At 40.4% G+C, this 25,576-nt stretch overlaps 1 protein-coding gene and 1 long non-coding RNA gene across 10 annotated transcripts in view; one reads left to right on the plus strand and one right to left on the minus strand.

Moving 5' to 3' along the window:
* ABLIM2 (actin binding LIM protein family member 2) overlaps positions 1-25,576 on the minus strand; it is a 143,613-nt gene that overhangs the window by 71,378 nt on the left and 46,659 nt on the right. For all 9 annotated transcript variants that reach the window (XM_037385557.1, XM_037385523.1, XM_037385492.1 and 6 more), the window contains exons 3-6: positions 15,966-16,149; positions 7,699-7,814; positions 2,722-2,848; positions 564-657 (exon numbers count right to left, since the gene is read on the minus strand). In XM_037385557.1, coding sequence (XP_037241454.1) covers positions 564-657; positions 2,722-2,848; positions 7,699-7,814; positions 15,966-16,149 — 521 coding nt within the window. The remainder of the gene's footprint in view (positions 1-563; positions 658-2,721; positions 2,849-7,698; positions 7,815-15,965; positions 16,150-25,576) is intronic.
* Positions 1,356-5,392, plus strand: LOC119147072. Its single transcript, XR_005103940.1, has 2 exons — positions 1,356-2,304; positions 4,005-5,392. It is a non-coding gene; the product is annotated as an uncharacterized LOC119147072 (long non-coding RNA).

A 25,576-nucleotide genomic window follows, 5' to 3' on the forward strand; every position in this document is an offset into this window, starting at 1 on the left:
CACAAAATACAGGGAAAAGGCAGAAAGAAAAAAGTGACTAATAGATGTCATCGATAAGGTAACAATACACATAGATCCAAGGATAAATTCCATTCAGATCAAAGGAAATATATTAATTTCCAACCCTGGCTCAGTTATGTGGAAAACTCTTTTTCATAAAGCATAAACATGCACCTACACTAAACAACCCCCTTGCTTTTTAGAACAAACTAAAAAAAATATATCCCTGCAACATAGCCCATTTCTGGGTGCAAAAATACATTTCAAATGATTCACTTTACTTTTTCAACAGCTTCATCCTAACTCTGGGGAACATAACACAGAATCAAAAAGCAGAAATCACAAAGACATTTTGCTAAGTATTAATACAATTTTTTAGGGAGTGTGTGTATTATCAAGTCATTAACAGAAGAAAAAAAAAAAAAGAATTATAAAGTTCCTAGTATTTCATAAAAGTAACATCAAACTGTTGCATTAACACTCATTTGTGAGCATACGACTGTACCCAAAAGAGCAAGTCTCTTTGTATACCTTGAGATGTTTGAATGACAAGTTCTCCTTACCTCTAGCACTCTTCCTGTGATATACTTTTCACAATTGTCACATCTGATACCAAACTTTGCATGATAGTCTGTTTCACAGTATGGAATGCCATCCCTAGGGAAAAACAACAGGCCATACAGATACTTTACATAGGCTTACAGGTTTAATGGGAGATTATACAGCTAGAATTTCTTAATGCTTCAACACTTCATAAAGCATTTACAGGCTTTCCCACCTCCCAAATACCTGTATTTATTAATTTTGTAAAGAACTGAATAGTTAATGAACTATTCTGGCCCTTCCGAGTCTACCACAATCCCACTTTCCTGCTTTGTCACCGAATTCAGCCATCGCCTCTCCCCTTGTTGCAACACCTGGTTTCTGAGACACTCACACACACCATTTGTTTTGACAGTGTTACTCATTAACTTCTTCCACATTTCCCTCTTTTTAAAAAAAAACAGTTATTCCTACATATTATTCTTTCCCTCCTCTTTACTTATAATCTAATTAATCTAATGTATGTATAATCAAATATATATATATATATATATATATAATCTGATCTTTTAGCTTAAACTGCACAGAGTAATTTCTCAAATGAGTATCTTGACTGTAAACCAAGTTTTGATTAACATTTAAATCTACTGACATTGTGGACTGGACTTGCTTACAGACAGTCTTGGGAACCTGCTCCACAGAAGTCAGTAATGACTGTGAGACCTCAGCCCCAGCAGCAAAAGAGATCTCGCAGTATGTTCCTGCATGACGTGAACAGTTATTTCACCACCACAAGTGATTTAAGATAAGGTACAATTTAAAAATATGAAGGATAAAACCAGGAGTCTCAGCTTTACTGGTCACAACCAGTACACTTGGGCCATTGCTCTGAAATGAACCTATTTGTTTTACATGCAGATCACAATTTTATGGAGTTTTACACTTAGACCATTAAACCGATGAACAAAAATAAATTGCTCTAGAAGAAGCTGGAGAGACTACTTCTGTTTCAAAGTGCAAGTTAAACACAGTTAAATGTTTAATGTGCTATGTTAAAACAGCCTATGAACAGACAGATTTATTAGCAGGGGCATGATTTTATTGGACATTTCCCTGCAGAAACACAAAAATTAATTTTATAGCATACAAGTTGGATTGCTCAGAAACGAACCTGTAAGTTATCACAACAATTAATTTAATTAATTGAAGCCAGGATGTTTCTTCTCTTGAGTTATTTTGTTTGGCATTTAGCTTTTTTAAAGAGAGGATTTCACAACAGCTATATCTTTACAATTTATGGGTATTTCATTATTAAATAACAAGGAAAAAATGCACTGTACCAAACATGTAGCAGAGTAGCACAACATCTGAGATAATGCAAAACCTTACTTAAGAACACCCTTTTATTAAATATTGTTTCTGCAGTGCAAGCTGTGAAATTAAATGTTATACTTGTGTTAATCTAAATTCAGAGAATTGCTGAAAGTCAGTGGGACACCAGCTCTGAAACTCCATCATCTCTGGGCACTGATGATTGAGTTACTTAGCTGTTTAGGAAAATTTCATCATATCAACACACTTCTCTGAAGCAGAAATTACTCCCAGGTGCCTTGGCTGGTGAAAGCCCTGTATCTCACCCAACTGATATGAGTGTTGACATGGGACTTGGTCTGCGTGTGTGCTTTGTGCTGTCTCTTATTGCTGTCATCACATTCAGTCCAAATCTGAGAGCATGAGGGTCTGGATCAGCGCAAAAGCATGGTATGTACCCCCTTAATGAACTTCTTCAGAACATTTTTGCTTATGTGAAGCACATGGAAAGGATAACATCTGCTTGTTCACATTACAGCATCACATACAGAAAAATCAAACACAGACAACTCAGGGCGGGTCTACGGGGCTTTGAAGCATATTCCACCATTGCGTTTCTATAGCATAGCTGATTTGTCAAGTCCCACTCCAGCTAAACGGAAAAATTCAACTTCTACTTTTGTTAATTTGATTTTTTTCTGCTTTAAATCTTTTAATACAATTTAGGCGATAATTTAGATAATAATCTCTAATCTTTTATGTATCCCCCAACTATACATAAACAAAAGCTAATGGATATGCAATGCTAAAGGAATTACTTTGTATTAAAAGAATGCTGAAAACAAGTGAAAATGCTCCTCAACTTACTTGCTGATGTACTCTGCATTCAGTAGCTTGCCGCATGTATCGCACTTAAAACAGCCCAAGTGCCAGTGTTTGTCCAAGGCAACCAATGACTGCCCATTTTTTATTTCTGAACCACAGCCCCCACAATCTGCAAGAGAAAAATCCAATACGAGTGAATCACACGCTTTAGATGGTCACACAACAATACTGGTTACTGCAGTACAAGGATTCACCTGTGTCCTACTAACAGCTCACTGCTGGCTGCTCACTGCAGGATGACAGGTGGTGCTGCCCTAATATTGCCCTAACATTGCTGGAAGATAAGAATCATTCAAAGAAAAAAACTAGTAACTTAGGTCTCCTAGTGCCTCTAGGTTTTATCTTTATTAATTTACACTTTGGTTAGAAGATACAAAGTTTTGCTGATTAAGCTTTCAAGAATTGCAAATTGGGCCAATAAAACTGATTAAAAAGTCCTAAAAGTCATGAGATGAAAGCAAGTAACTGATTCTTCATATTAGATGTTGTTTCTGGGTCTGAAAGCTTTCCTTATTATTCCAAAATTCTTTTTGCAACTATGAAAAAAACTAAGCTCAAATTTTGACATGAAATTCTGTAACAGGAAAAATACACCACTACTTAAGAGGCATTACTAATTCCTGAGTAGTAGTGACACTGCAGTATGTGAAAGTGATGGCTGGCTACATATTTATTATTTATAGAAATTCAGGCTACATATTTATTATTTATAGAAATTCACATATATGAAGATCCAAAAAGTGGTAACAAAAATTAAACGCAAAACACGTCATAACTAGGTAACATAGGCTAGGCTATGTTGGTTAAATAGGCTATACGTGAACTAGCTACACTCCCCAGAAAAAATAATTAAGGACAAGACTTTTGAGGGGATTTGGTTGCTTTTTGATTATATGTTTTTTTTTAATCACGGATGCTTTTGACTATGCTAGTAAAAGCCAGATCTAGTCTCATTTCCACACCAACAGTCCACCAGCAAGTACCTTGTTTAGAGATGCTACATAGACAAGGGATTTGAATGTGGCTCTCTGTGTCCTAAATGAATCCTCTCATACCCTACAAGGTCCGGCTCTCTTTCATTCTTCACTGTAGATCCATGCCTATGTATAATTTTCTTACAAAAAGTTAAAATAGTCAGAATATGTGGAAAAATAGGTATAAGTATCAGTAATAAACTGATTCTAGTATCAATCTCTCAGTAACCCTTCTAATCTAATATCATTAGATCTTCCATCTTACGTGAAATCATATATATTTTTTTTTAGGAATTCTTCATGTATACCAACAATCTGCTAGGAAAAGACAAACTCTGAAAGGCACTTGAAGAGTCATTTAAAGATGTCAGAAGAGAAAAAAAAAACCTGATGTCTTGCATGGAAGAGAAAGATACACAAAACCATAAAAAAGATACATCTAGTTATTAAGAACTCCAAACACAGGATCTCATTAAAACAGTTAAACAGTTCTCTTAAAAACTCTGATTTAAGACTATTTAGTTGGTTACATGACCCTAATGAGACACTCTGTTAGTGCAATTTTAAATGCCTCATTTCTGAGCACACAACAATAAAGAACAGTTCTTATTTTCCTTTAGTGGATTTGGAATGGATTAAGGGAGTAATAATATGTCTCTCTAATGTCGCCAGTAAAGCACCAATATGTGGAAACAAGCCCAGCACAAAAGCACGTGCACCACAGATCAGAACATTTGAGTTTTGCTAACAAAAAAGAACATTTGTGTGTGTGCCTGGATTTAGTCCCACAAGAGAAGAAATGTTGCAGTATTCTGCAGTATCTATTCTTCAACTGCAATCAGAAATTTGTGATCTCCTCTGCACCAGGGGTTCATCTGGTAATCTAATTTAATCTCACTGGTTGAGGGTTTCTTTTGCAAACTCAATACAACACTTTCTGCTCAGATGTCATTCACCTTTCATCTGGTTTAAGCTTGGGTGGGCAGAAATGCAGCATTTGGCGAGCTACTTTTCTGTTCCCAACTGCTGTTTTCGCTGCTAAATTCCAGATAATTAAAAACAAACATTGTGGTTGCTATGCCAACAGTGCCTACTGATGTGACGTCCTTGTCTTCCTGTCTTGGATGCAGCATCCTTTGGTGACTCACCTGATTTCAACCAATAACTCTGCAGAACCCATCAATTTGCTGCTACATGTTGAAATTCTTCCCTGAGTGCTCTCTTTCCACATCAACACTGCCACAAGAGGTTTTCAAAGCTAGTATTTTATAAATGAAATAAAACGAGTAGGTAGAGGTATTTATATAATAATAAAAAAATCAAGGACTCAGGCAAAGAGCAAATATTTGACATTCTTCCTTTCTTCCAAATGTAATACATAAAGGAGATCAGAACTGAAGCTGGAGTATGAAAATAGAACTGGCTCAGAGGGGACAGCGGTGTTGGGAGCTCAGTGAGTCCCATGAGATCTCTTGAAAGCATTCTTGAGCTCAAGTCAGAGATAAATGGGCCAACAAACAACACACATAGTACGTATGAGGCAGTTCTGAGCCAGGAGCATAACCAGCATAACAGCAGGTTATTATTATGTATTACTTGGTCCTTGACTCAGCTTACTTGGAGTCACATATTTTTGTGCACTACTGTTCTCTAATAAAAAGAATTGTTCGTTTAAAACATTAAGGTCTTTTCTAAGAAGACTGTTGCTAAAACAAGGAGACACTCCATGTATTGCTTTGTGTAATATGTAGCATAGCTACAGCCAGCCAGCCTGGATTTTCAATTTTCCAGTTCAACCAAGATGTCTCTGCTTGTTCATTCCTGAAACACTGGTTCTAGCCTGAGGATGAGATGCTTAGAAAGCAGCTGCAATTACATATTGCTCTTTCACAAAGTACGTATTAATCTGAATGTTTCCCAAATTCTTTATTACCTTTTTAGATATTTCATTAATTTTCTCTGAATTGGCATTGGTCAGGCTCTTACATATCCCACTATGTATACATGCACGCACTTCCACGTATTTGTGGCTGCAGCGCTTGCCGTTGACCCATCAAAGCTCTATTTCCCACACCAAGGAGGGATTATACCATTGCTATCCAATTTCCTGAGTTCCATGACCTCCACAGCTCCGGGCCAGCTGGGTGCTGCACATCACTATGAAATCAGAAGATGCTGGCCTGCAGCTGGACTGCAAGCCATGGGGAAATGGAGTAAGGAAGAGGTAAGAGACTATAGTCTACACAGGTATGTTTGTCTGGGATCCTTGCAACATCATGGCACAATTTACTTGCAGGCCAGGTATGGACTTGAGTTTGCCCTTTGAGAAGCCATTTTGTCTATCAGCTCAACCCCATCACGACATAGTTTGAAAAGCAGAGCTGGCTATAGTCTCAGGTGAAGGTGAGATCAAATTCCTTTAGAAGTCTACAGTGTGGCAGATATCACCCACGTTTGAACCCAGACTCGTGACCAATTCCACTGAAACCTACAGACTTCATCAATTTAAAGCAGACCTGTGTTTGAGGTTTAAATACGTTTGAGACTTTTTTTCGGAGAAAAGCTAAACTTCTGTTTTCCAAGCTCAGGTTTTGCCACAAAGATATGCTTCCAGTACTGTTTCCCTTTGAGACAAGTGGTTTGCTGAGGTTTGCAGGTACCTGTGCACTGCGGAGACTTGGCACAGTGACCTGAAAGTTCTGGGGAAATGCAATACAAGAAAAACTCTCCATGGTGGGTTGGTGTGTACAGAGAAAGGGGATGTAAATACATAAAAGGATTATGTAATCACAGGTAATCAAATGAAGTTCTGTCCGCACTCTATGAGGCAAATAATGTCCATTAAAAGCAAAGGCACTTTTCCCATATGACAGGGGACAAAGAGATGATAGGATGATAGGCCATTAAAATATGGATCTGCAAATGCAGCCAGCCAAGATGGCTGAAGATGATCCATCTCTGAAATGGAGAGATGGATCATCTTCATGATGAGAAGATGCACCTAAGAGAAAGGGCCGTCCCCTTCCCAATGCCATTCTCTTTTGGGAAGAGAGGAACCAGCATAGCTTCTCTCACTACATTCCCACAGCAGCTTTTGCTGACAAACTGGAGAAAGCAGATGGTGAAAACTTCTCTAGAGGGAGGGCTGGGGGGAAAAAACACCAAAAAAAGGAGAGATTTCTCCCTGAAGTGGGCTGGATTCCTTATATACAAAGACAAGCAGTCTATGGGGCCCTTCCTCAGCCATGCTGAATCCAGCCCGATGCAATGCGACAGTGTGGTAGTCACTACAAGTATTTCCGTCTTTGCTGTTTAACTGAATTGCTGTGGCTGTGTAATTACATAAAGATAGTGGTTGACTCTCAAAGCATGGCAGCTCCTTGGGAACAAACCAGCCGAGGAACAGAATTCAGAGCCGCAATGCCACTCTATGACCCGCTACAAAAAAGGCGGTATGAAAAGACCACATTTCTTCTCTGCAGTGTTTGTATCTATGTTTGTACACTATGGTACTGAGGTCAAGGCAAATAACCCCCTGGTCACATTGCATACATTAACCCTTCCTGTGTAGTATTTCGCCACATAGTCATGTTACTGATATTTTCTGAAGCAATACTGGAACACTCACAAAATATTAAATTTCACGTTGGATTTTATTTTAGCTGGAATTGGACTATGTCCTCAAAAATATTAACATCTATATCACACCTTTCTCCAAATAATTCAATTTACTCCAGTATTAGTCAAATGTTTTGAGAGTTTCTTCGTATTGTTAACCCGATAATGGCACCATTTGTGTTTCTTAGTATCAGACTTTCTCAGAGAACTACCACATACTTTTTCACATGACTACATTGTATTTCTCAACACCTTCTATGCAGCATAGTGGTAGAAGTACCAGTTACAAGTACTGCTGTAAAATTTTGCTCTTTAAACTCGCACAGACTAAGAAGTACCACAGCAAAGGGTAGAAACCCCTACTTACTTCGCAGGTTCTGTACAGGGAAAGAGCTGGTGCTGCTGGAAGGGGGCAGGGAACATTTCTGGCAGATGCACTCCTTCCCATTGAAAGTCACCCGGTCGCCTGCAGGGAAAGGCAGCCTACAACAGAGGAAATAAAAGTGAACAGGTTACAGTCTCACACCTTTATCAAAATGGAGTATCTTTCCATAAAGGAACTGATCATTACTCTGGTTTCTTTTTCTTTGCTTGCCCACTTCTCATTCATGATTTTTCAGCTACTTGGAGGCTAAAGTATCAAAGGGACATATCAAACAGACAATTGCAAAAGCAGATGTTACAGCTACTTAGGAAAAAAAAAATAATCTCAAGATACAAAACCACACTGAGCACTCAAGTCCAGATCCTTGTGTATTTAAGAAATGTAGTATTAGCAAGGGTTGATCATGAACAGGATCAGTTACAGAATGAAAATAAAAGTCACATTAGAGGGATAAGTTACAGACAAATGCAGCTGCTTTTATGTTCTGAAAATGCTGCATGTATGATGACTTTTACACATTAAAAAAACAGCACTTGTCCTCCCAACTTTGATCGTATCAAAGTTCTCCTCTTAATTTACATGCTCAGAAAGGAAGAGCTGGTGAAGTCTCATATGAGAAAATCTATCCCAGTTATAAAACTCAAAGCGTCTACATTACTTGTTTGTTCTACTCAACAGCTCTCCTTACACTTAATTAAATCCTTCCTTTTTATCAATGTCCTTAAAACAACAAACTTTGTGCAGTGAACTTTCTTGTCTGGGCACAGAAACTGCTGATGTTGGTTTTTTTCTCTAGGCTGAGCAGAAGGGCAAATCACTTCATAATTCAGCAAAGGATGATGAGGATGTAGAAACACATTTCACTCCACCTAAAGCTCATGTCCACCTAAATCCCAAGTAAGCTATCAAAATATGGCTAAGTGGGGCAGAAACGTAACACAGGCCTTCTGCCTCGTGGTGATTTCCATGTGATTAAATAATCTCATTAACATTTCATCAAAACTCTGCATGACATGCCCCCACAAACACTATCAGATTCATACCAGGTTTAGAGGTTGTCTTCACTACAAAAGCTGCACAGATACCTCTGGCTAAGCACAAACGTTATTTTCTTCCCTAAGCCACCCGAGTGGCTTAGTCTACAGGTGTTGCATTTAAAAGAAAACTTTAATTACTTAAAATGAGAACAAAAGCAACGCTGTCCCTTGTTTCTAAATAATGCTACTAAAATCTATTTTAAACCAGCTATAAGTGTTCAATCCATTTTGGATCATAGGCAATACTTTAAAAATCATGAGGACAACAGAGACTTCAAATATTTTAGGATCTTTGAATATCCAATAATGAATTCTGCTTTTCACCTTTCCTTTTTTCCCTTCACTAATGACTTTATACTCCAAATACTTGCCGGCTACCCTCTTACTTACCTAAAGTTAAGATAAGGAAAAATATTTTAGGCAAATAGCCTTTAAAATTGTCTTGCTCTTTGACACAAGTAAATGCTCCATGTGTGATTCTGGTACGAACAGGCCCAACACCATGTTAGTACAGATCCAGGAGTCCTAAATTTCCATCTGTTCAAACAGGATTTTCTACCATGAGTTTTACTCAATAAACTGATCAGAAGACGACAACACTGTCTGGTATAACAGAGAGGACATGATGGAGCCACGCTCCAGTGAGCGGCAGGTCTGTCCCATCTTGCAGCAATCTCCTGTGTTACATATCAAAAACCCCAAAAATGTTCTTTTTAGGTTGTAACTGTTATTTACAACAGATTTTTACACTGCTCGAAGTCATGAAGCCTTTTAATGTATGGAATAAAGAGTTTCATGAACATCACAGAACAGGTGAGGTTGGAAAGGACCTCTGGAGGTCATCTTGTCCAGCCCAGAAGTTTATTCAAATGTACATTTGAATACAACTTAGTAAATGTGATGTGATACACATCTATATAGATAATTAATATGTATGGCTAATTACCAAAAACTGTCTCAAAAATGGGGTGACATACTTTAAACACTGTCCTAGTTTTCTAGTGCCAATGTGAAAGAAACCATTTAATCCTGTTTTCATTTTAACAAAATCTTACAAAATCAAGTCTAGAACTTAGCACTATTGATTGACCTGGAACAGTACAAGCCAAGGAATTTCACCTGTTCCAGAACTGAGATAAGAACTTGTAGTTGATCTCCTATGTGTTTTTAAGAAGACATCTCATCTTCATTTACACTGATAGACTTATTATGACCACCGGTAATCTGCTCCAAATTAAACCCCCCCAAAAATGGTAACCTGCTCCACAGATACAACCACACAACTACACAGCCATACAATACCCTGACATCGTTCGCTGTTAAGCATGGTTGCATGCCCTCCAGGATATTACCATCAGAGATGTTTTGCCATAGTCTTTCTTGAGACCAAGACTGGGACTTGACTAACGACCCAGCTGCACTCTCATGAGGTGTCTCGGTAAAATGGCAGTCTTTGAGCTGTTCATAATCCTGGAGATGATGATGTACTAGAAGCCATGAATGACAGATACACTGCTCTGAAGAATGACCTCAACTACAGAACATTCTTGTATCTAGTATATAAGCAGGAATAGCCAGAGGGATGGTTAATGTATTTTTTTGACTTGATAGCAAAATAACAAAAATCCAGCTGAACTTCCAGCCGAATACAGAAGCCCATCTCAAACAGATGCACGGAGCATCAAGTGAAGTAGAAGGAGGGACTGATCACTTTGAATTTGCTCGTCTACACTAGGCAATTAGCCAATATGAAAGAAAATAAGTTGATACTCGAACAGAAGAATAGGATAATTGATCTCCTATGGCACAAAGACAGAGCTGGGTAGATGACAGCCACAAAACATACCAAAGCTCATAGGCACCACACCATGCCATTGAGCCTCAGAGGGAAGGGCCACATGAGCCCGTAAACATATCTTACTTGGTTTATTTGTTAAGAGCTTAGTAATTAATTTCAGGCCCTTCCATTTGGAGGGGAGAGGGCAACAAGTTCAATTCTCTGTTAAGTTTTCCACATCCGCAAGATACCTTGCTCTAAAAAAACAGGGAAATCCTCCTTGGAAGCGGTTCACCCAAAGGCATAGGCAGACATTTCCTTCCCTCGCTGGAGACAATCAGGTCTCGGAGTTTGCTTCACTATCTTATTCACTGGGAATCCAGAATTTGTACACAGCACATTTGCCAGTATTTCTGTAACATCTGACCTCTCCTTTTCACAAGCAGCCGTGCTGAAGGATTTCAACGCTGCCAGTACAAGTGAAGGCACAACAGAAGGTGGTAACAGTCAGCTAACAAGGTTTCAGTTTCTGAGATCTTTAACTTGTGAGCAGGACTATATATAGCATTGTAGGCTAAAAGCAGCATATCTGCCTTTGAATACAATGACATCTCACCACCAGTCACCCACTGAACATTGCTAGGTATGGGTTTTAATTAACTGCTAATCCTTTTAAAAATATTCAGCGTGATTTTCACAGTTGGATAATCTATTTTTAAAATGAGAATTAAGAGCATCTTTAAAGCAACTCTCTGAAATGACTTGTAGGATTTTAATACTTCTGTGATTCATTTCCCAATGAATTTTGTTTTATCCATCTGCCTAGAATATTTGTAAACCCAGAAATGACTGGAGCTCACCAACAAAATTATATTGTAAAACATCAAACCATTATCAGCCTAAACCAGGGGAACTGTGTGTTGACACTAAAAGGTCTGGTCCTGTTCTTGTCCCTCTCTGCACCATGCCTCAACCTGTGCAGCTGTGGGCAAGACATTCAAGCTTTCTGGGCCAAAAGAAAATATTCCATTTTTTTCAGAACAGATGGATCGCCTTCTGTTGCTGACCTGACTGTGGCTGAACAGTCAACTAAATTTCATACAAGAAAATTAACAGAAGCATATGGTCAGGGTTGTGGGGAGCGCAAAGCTATTCATTTCAGTAGCAGAATGCAGTTACACTGGGTCAGTTGTAATATCAGACTGCAACCTAAGGACCTACAGGATCAAATTCTGCTCTAACTTGTACCTCGTACAATCACATCCCTCAAGGTTGCTCCATAGGAACAAATTTGACCCAGGGTGTTAAACCTGATAATACAAAGTAGACATTACTTGCTATCTAATGATTACATGAATTTCAGTAAGGACAAATGCCAAGTCCTGCACCCAGGGAGGAATAACCCCGTGCACCAGTGCACCTTGGAGGTCAATCAGCTGGAAAGCATAAAAAGATGTAGCGGTCCTGGTGGACACCATGTTGAACATGAGTCAGCGGCGTCCCTGCGACAGAGGCAGCCAACTGCATCCTGGGCTGCATTAGTGTAGACAGCAGGTCCAGGGGTGTGATCTTCCCCTCTGTTCATTGTTTGAGAGACCACATCTGGAGCAGTGTGTACTATTTTGGGTTCCTCTGGACAAGGTTTACTGGAGGGAGACCAGTGGTGGTTGTTAGGTCCAGAACTGGACAGACCACAGGACGCACAGTCAGGGTACAAAAGAGATGGACTTGTTCAGTCTCAAAATGCTCAGGGGAGATCTTACTGACATCTAAAACTACTCGATGACATGTATATGAAATTGGAGCCATGGACTTTTCAAAGGTACAGAGTGAAAGGACAAGAGGCAGCAGACATAAACTGGAACATGGGAAATGTCAACTGAATACAAGGAAAAAAAACATTACCATGAGCGTGCTCAAATGCTGGAACAGGCTGTCCAGAGAATCTGTGGGATCTCCATCCTTGGAAATATTTTAAATTAATGCTGTCAGCAGCCTGCTCAAACTGGAATTGCTTTGAGCCAGGAGCTGGACCACAGGAACCCCACAGATCCCTTCCATCTTACATGACTCTAGGGTATAGGTATACTCCATATGTAAACCTGAAGAGCATCACAGCAAGGCTCCTTTGTTCAGGGAGCACCATATATTGATAAATATATTTAGTTTAGAATCAAAATGCCAAGAAAAACTCATTTCATTCTGATTTCAAAACTTTGGCCTTAACATCCAGATGAAGGCTGCTTCGTGAGATGCTTCAAGAAGTACTCAGTGCTGCCTAAGTGGGAACCAAATTCTTTCAAAATTCAGCAGCACTAAAAAAAGCAATTTAAAAGGTTTAGGATATTTGAAAAGTCTGACACAATTGCTACATTTCAGAGTTAACTGAATTTCAACATCTAATTTCCAGTATTATCTTAATTTCTCATGGCATACATAAACAAAAGCTCTCAGGTTCTTTCTAGAAATAGCAGTGTTACACATACAACTATAAAGTCCTTTGCTGAAACAAACAAAAAAAATCCGTTTTCTGCATTTTTATATTAAACTGCCTGGACACAGTTAATTAGCTTCTTGAAGGTAAGAGAAATACAAGTGGATTGAGAGAAGTTTTAGATCTGGGTTTGGCACAAAACCACTTGAAGAACAAGTGTGCAGGGGCAAGAGGCAGTTACATTATCCACTTCTATGTGGCACATACTCAAGTTCTGTCAATACACTGTTTCAATTTCCTAAGTTCAGACAAAACATAGAACTTAGATATCCAAATTCTGTAATGCATAGATGAACCTGTTTAGTTATTAACTCAGAACATATGTGCGAATCTATCCCCCAGGTAAGAGTCAAACTGCCGTTCTCTCTTCATCACGTATGTGTCACAAGAAGCTGTATTTTTTCAACTTTTAATTAAAAGAATAATGAAATTAAAGGGATAACGATTATAAGCATTCCTCCAACCCGGTGAATAAACAACCCCACACACTTAAGCAATTTTTATATTAACCCATAAAACCAAACCCCAGATTTTTGATACCCTATGCACACACAGCCCATCAGTAACATTGAAATCACAGAGTCTATGTACAGTTGAACATTACGTGGAGCATACATCTGACATATGCTTAATACATTTATATAACTTATTAACACTATCACAGGTATGATGATTACCCATGTCTTTCTGAAAGACTCAGTTTCCTGCCCTTGCCCACCCTGCATAAAGGCACACAGTCTTGTCCCCGACACCCACACAAGAACTATGTGCACAATTTTAATAAAACTCAGCTTCTATTGCTACAGGTAGCCTTAATTTTCTCCCTCTCCCTATTTGACTTATACAAACACATGAACCTTTTGGAGGAAATGCCTTTGGCAGCGCCCCGGAGGACACAGCCCCTTCCAATTAATGAAGCTGCAAGAATAAGATTGCTCATTTACTTCCTGGGAATTCAGACTAAGCAGTTAATCTGCACCATTTTTCAATCTATTTTGTTGTTCTTCTACTCATTCCTAGTTCTAGGCATTATCATCCCAAAACCCAACAGCAGAAAACAAGTTTCACTGGACTATGAACAGCACTGGAAGATGGGACTAAGCCCTCAATCCTTATGCCAGCAGAGCAAACATGCAATTAAAACTTGATTTTGTTTAAGAACCACCTGGTCAATGAAAGACAGAGCAAAACAATCACATAGGACAATATAGTATACTGTACTTTTAATAGTTTTTCTCTGAATACTAATTCATTTTTTTTTGCACTTTGACCTGTGGCAGCCCTGGACAATAGCATCTGAGTCCCAAGGGATGCCCAAGGATGAGCTGGATTTCTGACACACAAGCTTTTTCAGAGAGGAGGGCAGCAGTTTATCAATGCAGTGCAGAGGGCACCAGGGAATACAGCTCTTTTCTGTGACACTGGGCCACATGGCATTCAAAAGTAGCAGTATGAGGAGCTCCAGAAAATGACTGGGCTTGCAGTACTGGCATTTTCCCACTGCTCCAGCTAGCTGTATGCACATTAGATTTTCCACTGATTTTACCATATGAAGCAATGTACACTTCCCACCAGCTTCTATTCAAATCTTGTCTTCTCTCAAAGAAAGAAAAAAAACGAGTTGCTACTGTCAATGGTTTACTATTCAATGTACAAACAGTTTAAAAATCTTACTTCAGCAGCCATAGAAATACTGGTTATAGAAGTGCTTACTTAAAGCACCTGATGATTCTGCAGCATCCTGGAGACCCGTGTCATGGGTGCAAAGCCTGCTAGTGATTGCCTGCTGAAGCTGGTAAGAGCCTTGCTGGATTTCCATGGGAGCAGGATCAGCCCCACTGTCAGGCAGTCACCACCTCTCAAGTTCACACTGCTCTAGAAGTCAGATTAAAATCTGGCTATAAAAGGCAGTATCAAATGCAGTTTGCATGACCAGCCGACTGCCTCGGACTGTGTGCTTTGGCCAATTATTTAAGGTTTCTGTCCGTCTGTAAGAAATAAGGACAGAAATGGTACTCCTGACTCTTCCCACCAAAGAAAATGCCAAGGTAGAGGGCTTTACAATCCTGTACCTGAAACCAAACTGCTATATTTTTTTGCCTTTTAATAATATTATTTTTTTAAGCAAATAAACAAGTTCTTTTTCTTCTTAAACCACATCTATTTATAGTCAATCCACCTTATTTTTACTGAAGATATCACTCCAGGAAATAAATGCTGATGATGTTTAGATAGGACACAATTTCCCATAAAAAACATAAATTATATCTGGCTTGCAAAAACTGGGGTAGTTGAAGCAGTGCTGATTTAAAGCCATTGAGGACCTGCCCCAGTGTTTTCACTACAAACAGATGACAGGATTCTTCTGTTGTTCTGCACTACAAGTCAGTGTTACAACCCCCCTGGGAGACACTAATTGAATCCTGCTAGTCAGCAGGCCATTAGTTGGCTCTGATGAAGACAACATGAATTTGTGTGTGTCCTTCTAAGGAAAGTAACAGAAGCAAATGAGGGTCTCTCTACTGAAGTTTTAGATAATGGCAATTAGAAACAGTGAAATAGCTTTTAATCCAACTATTTAGCTATACAGAAGGTTAGGGACCGTCTCTTTTTTTTTTTTTTTTTTTTAATATGAAATACTATTGTACCAGGAACTTAATTTTGAAAAGCTTTAGCTTGTCTTCAGTACACATTACATTTGTAGCATATTCTAGTGAGTATTTTCACTGTATTGCAATTCAGCTTACCTGAATTGTTAGATACTTAATAAATAGTTTAGTCGTTCACTCAGAATTCGCTTGTCTTTTTTTCTATTTTTTTAATTCTGCTACTTTTTAAGGAGTGGATAGTAGAGGACAGAACTACTTTTTCTTTTTTTTTTTTTTTTTCCATCTATAGGCTATGAGTCTAATTGAAACACAGCTTCATGTAGAAAACATACCTGCAGACAGCACACACAAAACAGTCTGGGTGATAGGTTTTGCCCAGTGCTGAGACCACTTCTCCCTCAATGAATTCATCACAACTGAAGCACCGTGTGCCATAGAGTCTCTGGTAGTCCAAAGTACAGATGTAGTCTCCCTGTCTCACGAAAAATCCTCCTTGAGCCAGGTCACATCCACAAGCTGCAGGAAGAGAAAAGGCAGATTCAGAAGGCTGGAAAAGCAAGGCTCACTCTCTAAGACAATGCTGATTTTTCAACCTATGACCAGTATGGCTCCTAGTGGAGTATTTAAGCACTTCTGAAAAACACTTTTATAGTAAATTACATTAGTGATGTATTTTATACACTAATAGTTTGGATTTATTCCATGTAAAAATATTAACCTCAGTGCAGAGGCTGCTAGCACAGATACATCTTTAGGACTTGAGTTCAGGGCTATCACACACAACATCCATCATATTTACTAAGTTAAATGAAATGCATAAAGGGTATAAACCTTCAAAATCTAAAGCACCAACATTACTAAGAAACATCTCTGACAGATTACAATTGTCTGATACTTCTCCTGGACACAAAAGTGGTTAAAATACTGCTCCCTCTAAACGTGTGGTCCGATGTGCATGGCAACTGCTGTAAACTTCCACAAGTTTACAAGATCCTTTTTTTAAATCAGATCTTACATTGACCTGATTAACATCACTCACCAAGCATGAACTGGAGGGATCTCCAGAACCACTTGCTCCTATCAAAAGTAGAGTTTTTAATCTTATCTGTCATTTGTATATGTTAAATGAAATCTGTAGGAAAGGGTTTAAGTTGATTAACCACAGGCTTGTGAGATTTTTCAGGGGCTTTCTCCACTAAAGCAGGGATAAAGCTAGGCTGGCATTTTGAGAACACATAAGATGGGAAAGGAGAGATACAACACTACGTATGGCTGAAGTCATACAGGAGTAGACAGAGATGTACAAGATGATCCTCACCCATGTTGACCAGGATCTTTGAAAACAGACTTGAATTGATTTGTAAGAACTGGAATTCAAAACGGTGATTCTGCTGCTGTGCTGACTACTACTTTAAGTCATAGCACCACACTTGTTATTATGTACTTCTGCTCCTGGGGTTGTGCAGCTAGGGAAGCACTTCCAGTAGCAAATGGTGCTTCCAGTCAAACAACACTGAACAGATGACTGCGGCAGTGTCACTACTCGCATGCAGCACACAGAAGAGCGGGAATTTTGCTATCAAATTTGGGTTGTATTTACAAAACACTGCAGAGCTCCACAGTGCCTTGGTCTAAAAATAGCAGAGGTACCTAAGTGTTTAAAGTTCAACACTGAGATTTTTGCTTAGGAACCTGAGAGTCCACAGGCACTTTGGGTTTTGAACATAAAGCCTCGCAACTCACACCAAAGCCTGTCTGCAATGCCAGAATCAGTCAGCTAGCTTATAAACTATGAGAAATGATTCCAGGAGGCATCCTCAAGGCACAAAATAATACATACTCGCAGCACAGAAACCCCAGGCAAGCACAGGATCCTAAGCATTCATTCAAACACACATCCAATCACCCATCCTTTTTTTATCACCTTTCTCACCAGCTGGAGACCACAGCACAGGAGGGAGGCCTGGCCTCAAAGTCCTCTTTAAACCCTGAGTGGACATTTAAATCCTGATCTTTCTCCCTGGAGGTGGCCCCAAACACTAAGTGACAAAAACCAGCAGCAATCATGCTGAAACTGTATTAGTGTATGACCAAGAACTGAAGAACCATGGGATAATTAACCTTTCTTGTAAGTCAAAATAATTCCAATCATATTGCATTTGTCATGGACAACAACTATGGATTAGTTGACTTACCTTGCAATACATTATTCATGTGCTTTATCTCACAGGCTTAACACTTTCACTTTAACATTTTTCTTCCTCACCCTTGCTCTAATTACTGCCAAGGACATGTTTTTTGAACAGACTTTTAAAAAATCCAGCATGACTTGCTGAATGAGTTTCTTTCAGTCTATGTATTTCATGTAGGCATGTACTGGTGTGACAGAAGGACAAAGTAGCTATGGATTTAAGATGATGCTGACCAGCATACTGAGCTGATACTAATGATGCACTAGAGCACTTAATTGTATCATACAGTGGTTTAACTTGCAGAGTGAATCGTAAGAGAAAAAAGTTAAAGGACATAATTAGGTTTTTGAGCAGGGAGGGGTTATGTCCCTATGGGATATTTCTTTATACCAGTAAGTGGCGCATCTTACTGCAGTGCAGCTGAACAAAGCCACCAAGAACCACTATGAGCTACAAGGCAGGCACCACCCTATGCATTTTGGTCTCTGCCATCCCAGAGGGACTCAGAGCTGGGCTTCCCTAACAAGAGTGAGACAAGGAGTTTAGAATGTACCCATAAATTACCTGCCACTGCTGTCACGCACTCATGCCACTATTCACCTGCTAAAATGAGTGGTAAACACAAGCAAACCTGTACGTTTCTACCGCTGGCATGGGTCCTTACGGGAGGCCAGGCAGGTCCAGTCTCACTGCTGCTAACAGGACCTCAAATGTGAGGTTTGGCAACAGCCCTGCCACCGGCATTTGGTGACACTCCTCACCTTGAAGGCATCTGCCTTTCTCTCTGCTGTCACCCAGGTTACAATTGCTATGGCTTGTTGTGCATCACTCCACAGCAGTTTGCACTAATGCACTTAATCCTGGCTTCTCAGGAAAACCTGCAGTCAAACTGATCACCCAGAGAGAGACAGAAATACAAGATATCTGGACTGCAAAATGAATGCTAAGCTTGGCATCCTCTAACCAGGCCCCTTTCTGCATTGCCATCACTTCAGCCTCCCTGTACGTGAAGAGTGGCTGAACTCCGTAAGGAGGAACACAGATTGCTCCACATTCATTTGAACAGCAGAACGAAGATTGAGAATTGTTTTCTACCTAAGTTGTTCTAATACCTGCTACTATACTTTTCAATTAATATAAACAGCCTGACAGTCATAACAGGCCCAGCACAAGTGAACTCCATGCCAAAGTCATGGGTTCTTGTAGTGACTTTTTCTGCACACCACACTACGGTGGCATTCATACAAGAAATGAAATGGGCTGTGAGAAGGAAAAACAACTTACCAGCGTACCTGCTCCACAATACAGACTCAATTACTTCATTCCTGCAAAGAGCTATTTCAAGATACATTACTTTCTAGATAAACAGTGCTGTAAATCTCACCTACCTGTAGCTTTAGAGCAATAGATAAGATTGAAAAATTTAACAGGATGAGATTGTAATTAGGCAACTGACCAAGAAGGAGGTGAAGAAGGGGGAAGCACAGCACCAAGGAAGACTATTATATTAGTACAGTTGGTTAATGACTAAGGGAAACAGCAACAGGAATAACGTCCTTGCTACAACAGAGTAGACCCATGGCAATGAAGTGTGCCAATGACCCAAGGCCCATAGGCACTATCTGTGCAGAGGGGCATCTGGATACCTTGAGACATAGAGAAGGGATTTCCTTTAAATGCACAAGGTGAAATGCCTTCCATTCAAACAAGAGCAACAAAAAAAAACCTCCCTTCTGAGTGGCAGAAGGAAAGTCAGGCCTGCAAATATTAGCAATCACAGAACAACTGCAAGTCGTTAATGCTTTTTAAGTAATAAGAAAGGATGCACTGGGCCAAGCAGGTCCCACAGAGCTAGCTAGTACTAAAGACAGTAAACCTTGTGAGCACCCTTCTAGTGCACAGGGTATAACCTGACAGTTACTTCCACAAGAAACCGATTCACGGCAGAGCAGGGCTACCAGGATGACCTACAGAAAGAAAGCCTGCTTTAAGACACAAGCAGAACTTGGCTTGTCTAGCCTAACAATAAACAAACAAACAAAAAAAACTCCAAACAAAACCCACAAACCACCCCGCCTTAGGAAACAACAGATATTGAAACATACATCTGAGGTTTAAACAGAGAGTTAAAGAAAAGATGACGAATTCGTCAAATGCAATGAGAATGCTGTCACAAGAACAAGTGAGGAAACTGGCCACAAATAAATGGAGGCTGCAAATTAACAGAAGTGTTTCTAACCATCACAGAAAAAGGCTGTGGAACAGCATCTCAGCAAGAATGAAAAAAGATGGAATAAAGGCCTCAGATCTCTATAGCTTTGGAATGAAGTCAGAGCAATATTAAAACCGGATTGAGATGAGGTTAAAATATTAACCTAAAGAGACTCTCTTTTAAAGGCTAATGAGAGAGAGAACATAGAACCATAAAAAGCATCAAATGTGAGACAACTTTGGATGAAATTCAGAAAAAAATATATTCATTTTTAAATTTCTTAGGGTTTGGGTACCTTAAATCAAATACCATCCATAAAATATAAATATCAACATTCAAAAAAACAGTTTTTCTGATTAATGCTTCTGATTAATTAAGCAGATGCATCTGTCATCCTCCACAAGATCAGTGCTTAGCAATCATTACAATATAACAAATACCTGAATAGTTTTATTCAGCGATTCCCTGATACCACACGGAATTTCAAGTCCTTGAATTCTCTGGTTACAGCACAAAATGCAGGGGAAACAAGGAAAGAAGCTCCTTATTTTTCACTGCTAATGCTACTTTCTGTGTAATACAGGAGTAGAAATAAACTTACATATAGATAGATCATAGTATACATTTATTTGGAACCAGTTAGATTTGTAATAAATTGAATGAGACTAGTGGCTGCCATGGTGCTGCTTCTTCAGAGATCTGAAAACCTCTTCCACTCAGCAAGGCTATTACATCTCCTGATGCACATCAGTATGACTACTGATTCAGTTTAGCGCAAAAATATTTTTATGGCACAGGATTTTAGTTTTCTTGAATATTTCTTTTACAAAGCCAGCCCCTTCTATGTTGCTAAAAACATAACTTGTGAAGGTTTTAGCTGAAGCAATTTTACATGTGCCATATTAAAGAAAAATATTTTTTCCATTACAGTTTTTAAATGAAAACGGGCTTTTCATGCAAAAACATTAGCTACACTGTAAAATATTTCTTCAGAGAAAAATGAAAAGATTTCAGACAGGCATAGCCATCACACGAGTTGTTACCTGGATCAGTGGTATCTATTTTGACAAAGGTTTTCAGTGTTTTAGCATTCCAAGAGGTTTCAAAAATCATTTGTATCAAACCTTGATGCCACATCTGGCCCCCTAATCTCAATTCTCGTCAACAGTCATAAATTCTTCTAGAGTTCCCTCCAAACTGATCAGCAATAAGAAAAACTCCTAAGAAAAAGAGTCCGTTAATGCATTTTTTGGCACAGAAAAATGAGCAGGGTAGGCTTTGTGCCCTTTCTTTGCATCTTGTTTTGGCACATGCTCATGACAGAGACCACGTACGTGACAGTTCACAGAGGTGCCACCCTCTGCGAAGTCTTTATATTTATTCATGAATGGAGAAAAATCTAGCTCATAAGTGAATCTGGAGCACAGGAGGAAGTCTTCATGGTTATACTCTCCTTCCTAACCACTGACGCTGCAGAATGGGGCTTTTCCACAAGCCAAATATTCCTCCTCTGTTCTTCACACATCATTTCACCAGCAGCTATGCTCCACCATCCACAACCTGAGTCATGAACCCCCGCATGCTCCCGCACTCTTTGAACCATCTGATATGATTTAACTCAACATCCAGCTCACCAGAGGAGAACAGAGGGATTCCAGTTAAATACCATCTTGGATATTAAAACAGTCCCAACTTAAAGCTGAGAAGAGTAGCTCTGAAAACAGACCCATTAGCCATCCCTCGGTGAGATGCTGTGCCCCTTGCCTGCTGCTCACGTGGACAGAGACACTGCCCAGCTGGGATGATCCTGCACACCTGCAGAAACAAGTGACCAGGGAAACGAAAGCTGGAGAAAGTCTAGGCAGCATGTTTGAAAGCAACTACCAGATCTTACTCTCCCAGGACAGGAAGAAAATCAGCATTGTGTCACAGACCCACTCCTACTCAACACCTGTCATCCAAAACAAGTATCTGAAGGTAGGGTTATTAAAAGCTAGAAACAGTTTCCAACCATTACTGACGTTCACCTTAGTGAAGCAAGAAAATCATTGCAAACATAGCACTTATGGTAACGAAGGGACTAACACTAACTCAGCTGCTTGTCTTGGTATTACCCTGAATACCAAGGCAATGCCCTACCCTGAACTGTTACAGGCTGTAAAGGTAATTTTTAAGGCATGAACAAATAAGTGTTCTTCTTCTCTTATGCCATTTCACAGCAACCCAGTACCTGGACTTACTATGGGACATGAGATGGAAGATTATCCACACCTTTTCTGAGGAGAGTGTACCTCAGGCTGGCTTCTCTGCCAATTCACCAATTCCACTCAAAGCTGGTTTGCCTGACACCAAACTAATTCATATAAATCTTAGGAGTACCTCTGCTTGCTCAGAAACAGGCTACTTTTTTCCCCCATCCCTGTGCCTGTAACAGCACCTGGAACACTGTGTGATTTCACAGTCAGTCTAACTTCATAATTCTTTGGTGCCTACAGCCTATAAAAATGTGACCACCTGATGAACGTGAATATAAGTAAAGTCTATAGGACCTGACAAGATGCTTCCCAGAGCCCCGAGGGAACTGGTTGATGTAGTTGCCAAACCACTCTCCATGATACTTGAAAAGTCACAGCAGTTGGGTAAAGTTCCTGGTGGCTGGAAAAAGGGAAACACTTCACCCATTTTTAAAAGGGTAAAAAGGAGGAACCTGGGAACTACCACCCTGCCAGTCTCACTTCTGTGTCTGGGAAAATCATGGAACAGATCCTCCTAGAAGCTATGCTAAGGCACACGGAGGACAGGGAGGTGATGTGAGTCAGCCAGCACGGCTTCACTAAGGGCACGTCCTGCCTGACCAGCTTGTGGCCTTCTATGATGGAATGACTACATCAGTCGACAAGGGCAGAGCTACAGATGTCATCCATCTGGACTTCTGTAAGGCCTCTGACATGGTCCCCCACAACATCCTTCTCTCTAAATTGGAGAGCTATGGATTTGATGGGTGGACTGTTTGGTGGATTAGGAATTGATTGGGTGGTCACATCCAGATGGTAGTGTTCAATGGCTCAATGTCCAGAGATCCGTGACAAGTGCTGTCCCGCAGGGGTCCATACTGGGACCAGTACTGCTTAGCAGTTCATCAATACCATAGACAGTGGGCCTGAGTGCACCCTCAGCAGGTGTGCCAATGACATTAAGCTGTGTAGTGTGACCAACACACCGGAGGGGAAGGGATGCCATCCAGAAGGACCTGCACAAGCTCCAGAAGTAGGCCCATGTGAACCTGATGAGGTTCAACAAGGCCAAGTGCAAGGTCCTGCACCTGCACTGGGGCAATTCCCAGTATCAATACAGGCTGAGGGATGAAGAAATTGTGAGCAGCCCTGCAGAGAAGGACTTGGGGGTACTGGTGGATGAAAAGTGGGACATGAGCTGGCAATGTACACTCACAGCCCAGAAGGACAGCCATATCCTAGGCTGCACCAAAAGAAGCATGGCCAGCAGGTCAAGGGAGGTGAATCTGCCTTTCTACTCCACAGTCATGAGACCCCATCTGGTGTGCTGCGTCCAGCTCTGGAACCCACAGCACAGGAAAGACATGGACCTGTTGGAGCAAGTCCAGAGGAGGGCCACCAAGATGATCAGAGGGTTGGAACACCTCTCCAATGAACAAAGGCTGAGAGAGTTGGGATTGTTCAGCCTGGAGAAGCGAAGGCTCCAGGGAGACCTTATTGCAGCTTTTCAGTACTTCAAGGGGGCTTATAGGAAAGATAGGGACAAACTTTTTAGTAGGGGCTGTAGCAACAGGACTAGGGGTAATTGTTTTAAACTACAAGAGGGTAGATTTAGATGAGATATAAGGAAATTTTTATGATGAGGGTGGTGAAACACTGGAACAGGTTGCCCAGAGAGGTGGGTGGTAGATGCCCCATTCCTGGGAACACTGAAGGTCAGGCTGGACAGGGCTCTGACCAACCTGATCTAGCTGAAAATGTGCCTGCTCACTGCAGGGGGCTTGGACTGGACAACCTTTAAAGATCCCTTCCAACCCCAACTATTCTATGATTCTACGAAAATAAACAGCAGCAACAGCAATTAATCAAGGCACTTTAAGCATGTTGCTATCCCACTACTGTATGTCATCAGTATTCCATCTGCACTGTATGAATATAAAATGCATCTCAGGTTTTCTTGCTGGCAAATGAGCCTGCTGAAGTAGACTAATTTTTTGGCTGCATACTAGACCTGAAAATCAGCTGTGTCCTGAGAGGCCCAGGAGATGCTATGTTTGCTGTGCTGCTGTACACTACAGCAAGCTGTAACAGTAAAATGCACTGGTCTTCTTGTTATCCAAACACTGCTGTTTTGCTTTCAGCCTGCCAGACAATCAGGTGGTTTGCTTACATGTGATTGCATGTATGAAGTCTATTTTTTTTCTCCCATTTGTTGCCTGATGCAAGCAACCAGGCATAAATCCAACACAGGAGAGAGGCAGAGACCCTGAATATAAAAGAAGGAACAAAGATCCATTCATAATGTTGTTACAGAGAAATCAAGAAAAAGATTGCTGCTTGCTTAGAGCTACATCCTCAGCACTGCGACTTAATGTTCATTTCTAGTATTTTCCTCCATCCCTGAGATGAATGCTGGTGGTCACTAAAATCCCAAGAATGACACATAGCCTGCTGCTGACACAATTCTCTTTTGGCAACTAAATTGCATGTCTCCATATGCCATTGCTGCAGCCTGGGACCCCATTCTCTGAAAGCCTATGACTATATCTGGAGCATTTCTCCTCGCCACTATGCCTATGCTGTGAGAAGCAATAGCAACCATCTGGCAAACTTCCACTGCTACTGATTTGAAGCAGTCTAAGCCCATGTCCAGAAGACAGCTGTGACTGTGATACTCCTTCTGTTGCATGGTCTGGTGCAGATGAGTCCAGGCAAGCTTTTCATGATGGTTTTGGGGAAGTCTTCCCCAGCTGGAAGTTTGCTGGCCATGCAAAGTCTGTATGGGAATAACATCTCACTCGCCCTCTTAGTCAATTCACACCTGAAGCTTCTGTCTATAGGTAAGTCAGCAGCAAGACAGCAATGATATATGATCCATATAATCCAATCACTCTTCCTAGGCAGAAGCAACCATATCTAAGTCTTTCCAAGCAGATGTCTGAGAAATCAAGAATACTCAAGCCTATCAGTCACCAGCAGTGTTTTATCTATAATATCTGAAATACCAGCTATAACCTCAAGGACTGGAATCTCACCTCGTTTATGTTACAGTCCAGGGCAAACAAAAGCAGTATGCAGTACCAGAGAAGTGTGGGCCAGACCTGCTGGCCCCTTCCCCAGCTCCCAACCAGGAACTGCAGGAAGGCAGACAGGTCAACCAAAGGAAAACCAGCAACTTTCCAGAGCGGAATAGACACAGAGAACCGTGGGAATATATCATATACATTGTACAACACTTGACCATGCATGTGTAGCATTGATAAATCTGTAAAGGACACAGGGTACAGCACATCTAATAAACTCTC

Source organism: Falco rusticolus, chromosome 1, assembly GCF_015220075.1.
Source record: "Falco rusticolus isolate bFalRus1 chromosome 1, bFalRus1.pri, whole genome shotgun sequence".
In the NCBI taxonomy this organism is placed as follows: Eukaryota; Metazoa; Chordata; class Aves; order Falconiformes; family Falconidae; genus Falco; species Falco rusticolus.